Source organism: Gossypium hirsutum, chromosome A12 (genome assembly GCF_007990345.1).
Source record: "Gossypium hirsutum isolate 1008001.06 chromosome A12, Gossypium_hirsutum_v2.1, whole genome shotgun sequence".
NCBI lineage: Eukaryota > Viridiplantae > Streptophyta > Magnoliopsida > Malvales > Malvaceae > Gossypium > Gossypium hirsutum.
In genome coordinates this window covers 53,933,683-53,936,117 of record NC_053435.1, presented here as the reverse complement: position 1 = coordinate 53,936,117, position 2,435 = coordinate 53,933,683, and the positions used below count along the sequence as shown (strand labels likewise).

At 38.0% G+C, this 2,435-nt stretch overlaps 1 protein-coding gene across 1 annotated transcript; it reads right to left on the bottom strand.

Moving 5' to 3' along the window:
- Window positions 1-242: 242 nt before the first annotated feature.
- On the bottom strand, window positions 243-836 carry LOC107920346 (uncharacterized). Its single transcript, XM_016850014.1, has one exon. It carries the CDS (start codon window positions 834-836, stop codon window positions 243-245), a length of 594 nt encoding a protein of 197 aa, XP_016705503.1.
- Between the last annotated feature and the right edge of the window lie 1,599 nt (window positions 837-2,435).

The following is a 2,435-nucleotide window of genomic DNA, read 5'->3' as shown; positions in this document are numbered from 1 at the left end:
TAGATTGTTGGGTAGCATTTTCACTAGTTCTTCTAGTACCTCCTCTAGCAACTGGACCACTTCGGCCTGATCCTCGACCTCTAGAAGCAGATTCAGATCTTTGTGATATCATTGGTGCTGACTTACCAACCCTCAGAAAATCCTTAACAAAATGAACATTGGATCCACATCGGAAACAACCCCCAGTTAATTTTCTACATTCTTCTCTATGTCTGTTTCCACAATACTCACATTCTGGAATTTCAGTGTTCTGAGCTGGGCTTCTGATACTGCCAGTAGATACTGTAGTTTGTCTCTTTTGACTTGTCTCCTTTTTCTGATCTTGAACTGAATATTTCACTACCACGAGATTCCCTCGATCGTTTGAACTGCAAACTTGAACTAGCAGTTCCAGGACGTTTTCCAGCTGAACAGACAGTTTCAGACTTTTTACTCTTCCCCAGTACTTGCTCAATCATTTTAGCTCTTTCTACTAAATCTGCAAATTCTGTAATTCGTAGAGGCATCAATTGCAGTTGAAATTCATCTCGCAGTCCTCTTAGAAGTCGCTTGCATCTGTCAGCTTCAGTCGGTACAAATTCAGTTGCATATCTGCTCAATCTCAGAAATTCCCATTTATAATCTACTACGGACATATCTCTCTGTTTTAGCATCAAAAACTCATGTTTCCGGTCTTCCATATATGTCTCTCCCAAATACTTCTTCTGAAATTCTCGTTGAAAGAATTCCCAGTTTACCTGTTCTTCTGGTATACTCTGAATCACTGATTCCCACCATATATAAGTCTCCTCTTGTAACAGGGAAACAACACATACCAAACTTTCCTGGGCGTGCATTCTAATTGCATCAAAAATCTCTTGGTAGTCTCTATCCAATTTTCAGCTGTTGTTGAATCAGTTCCCTTTGATCCCAAAAATTCTATAGCTCCATACTTTCACAGTTCCTTAATAGGGGCTCTTCGGGTAGCAAGGGTAGAAGTAGTAGCAGGCATACTTCCTACCGCTCTTTCAAGAGCTTTGGCAATCATTTTAAATATTTCTGTATTATCCCTTCCAGTATTCGGTGGTTGGTTACCTACCAGATTTACACTTAGGGTTGCAGATTCAGATTCATTTACATCATATGATTCATCTCTACTGTACATTTCTTGATCGGTACCCTCGATACTTTCATCAGACATCTTTTATTCACTATAAAACAGAGTTAATTTATCAGTAAATAAATCAACATCCAATCCCGACTCAAAGTTAACGTAATAATGACATGTACCTCTAGACTCTATTTCATGCTCGATTTAGTCCTAGAATCGACTAAACCTGAATAGCTATGATACCACTAAATGTAACACCCCCTAACCCCAAGTCGTCACTGAAATAGGGCTATGAGGTATTACTGGACTTATACACTAACATTTATACAAAACCGAGTCATAAACTTTACATTCCAGATCACTATTTATCAAATCTCATCATAAAGTCCCTAACATGGGTCTACAGGGCCCAATATATATTTTAGAAGTGATTCGGGACTAAACTGACAACTTTGGAAATTTTTCCTTGAAGATAGGGGCACAAGCCCGTGTGGCCTGGGACATGCCCGTGTGGCTGGGGACATGGCCGTGGGGCCAGGCCATGGGCAGATTCTGACTTATTCACACGGCCTGGGCACACGCCCATGTGACTTGGCTGTGTGAAGACATGATTTTTGACCATTTTAAAGCTATTTTCACATGCTAAACACATCTATTTCATGCCCAAACATTTACTAATAGTCCTTAAATCAAATATCATTCATTACGCCATTCAAACTTAGCAAATATTCTTTCTTCTACATCAATACCTCAATTCATATCGAAATTATACTAAGTTATCATATTAGTCAAACTCGTGTAAATTTAACTTCCAAAATATACATATTTTACCATGTTTCGACATCTTTCACACTTATTCTTTCCAATTACAAAATAAAATCATATTCAGCCTAGGTACATGCCATTTTACTAGAAGAAAAGTACTTCACCACTTTGAGTTCAGGATTGGCTTGGATACTGAGTCCTTAACTTTCTTTCGTACCTAGTCCTGCGCACAAAAACAAACCGTACGCTGAGTATGCACTCAGTGGTATTTCTATAAACTAATGCTTAAACAAATATGAAGCTATGTATATACATTGTAACTTAAACTTTTTACTTTCATAATCTTAATAGTTTTGTCTTTTACATTCAATTTATATCTTTTACATCTCATTCAATGTCTTTCAACATCGTATATCAGTCTCAGTTGCACAAACGATAATAGTCAGTCTTCAGTACTTTTATTTACCCCTATTAACATGACTCGGACCTGAACAGATACACGGATCCAACCCATACACCGGGGATAATATACAGTGTTTCATCGGCCAGAACGAAAATACACCGTAGGATAACAGTAACA

Bases quoted from the DNA above. Each gene is read 5' to 3' on its own strand.
- LOC107920346 (XM_016850014.1), bottom strand. From the start codon at position 836: ATGCACGCCCAGGAAAGTTTGGTATGTGTTGTTTCCCTGTTACAAGAG.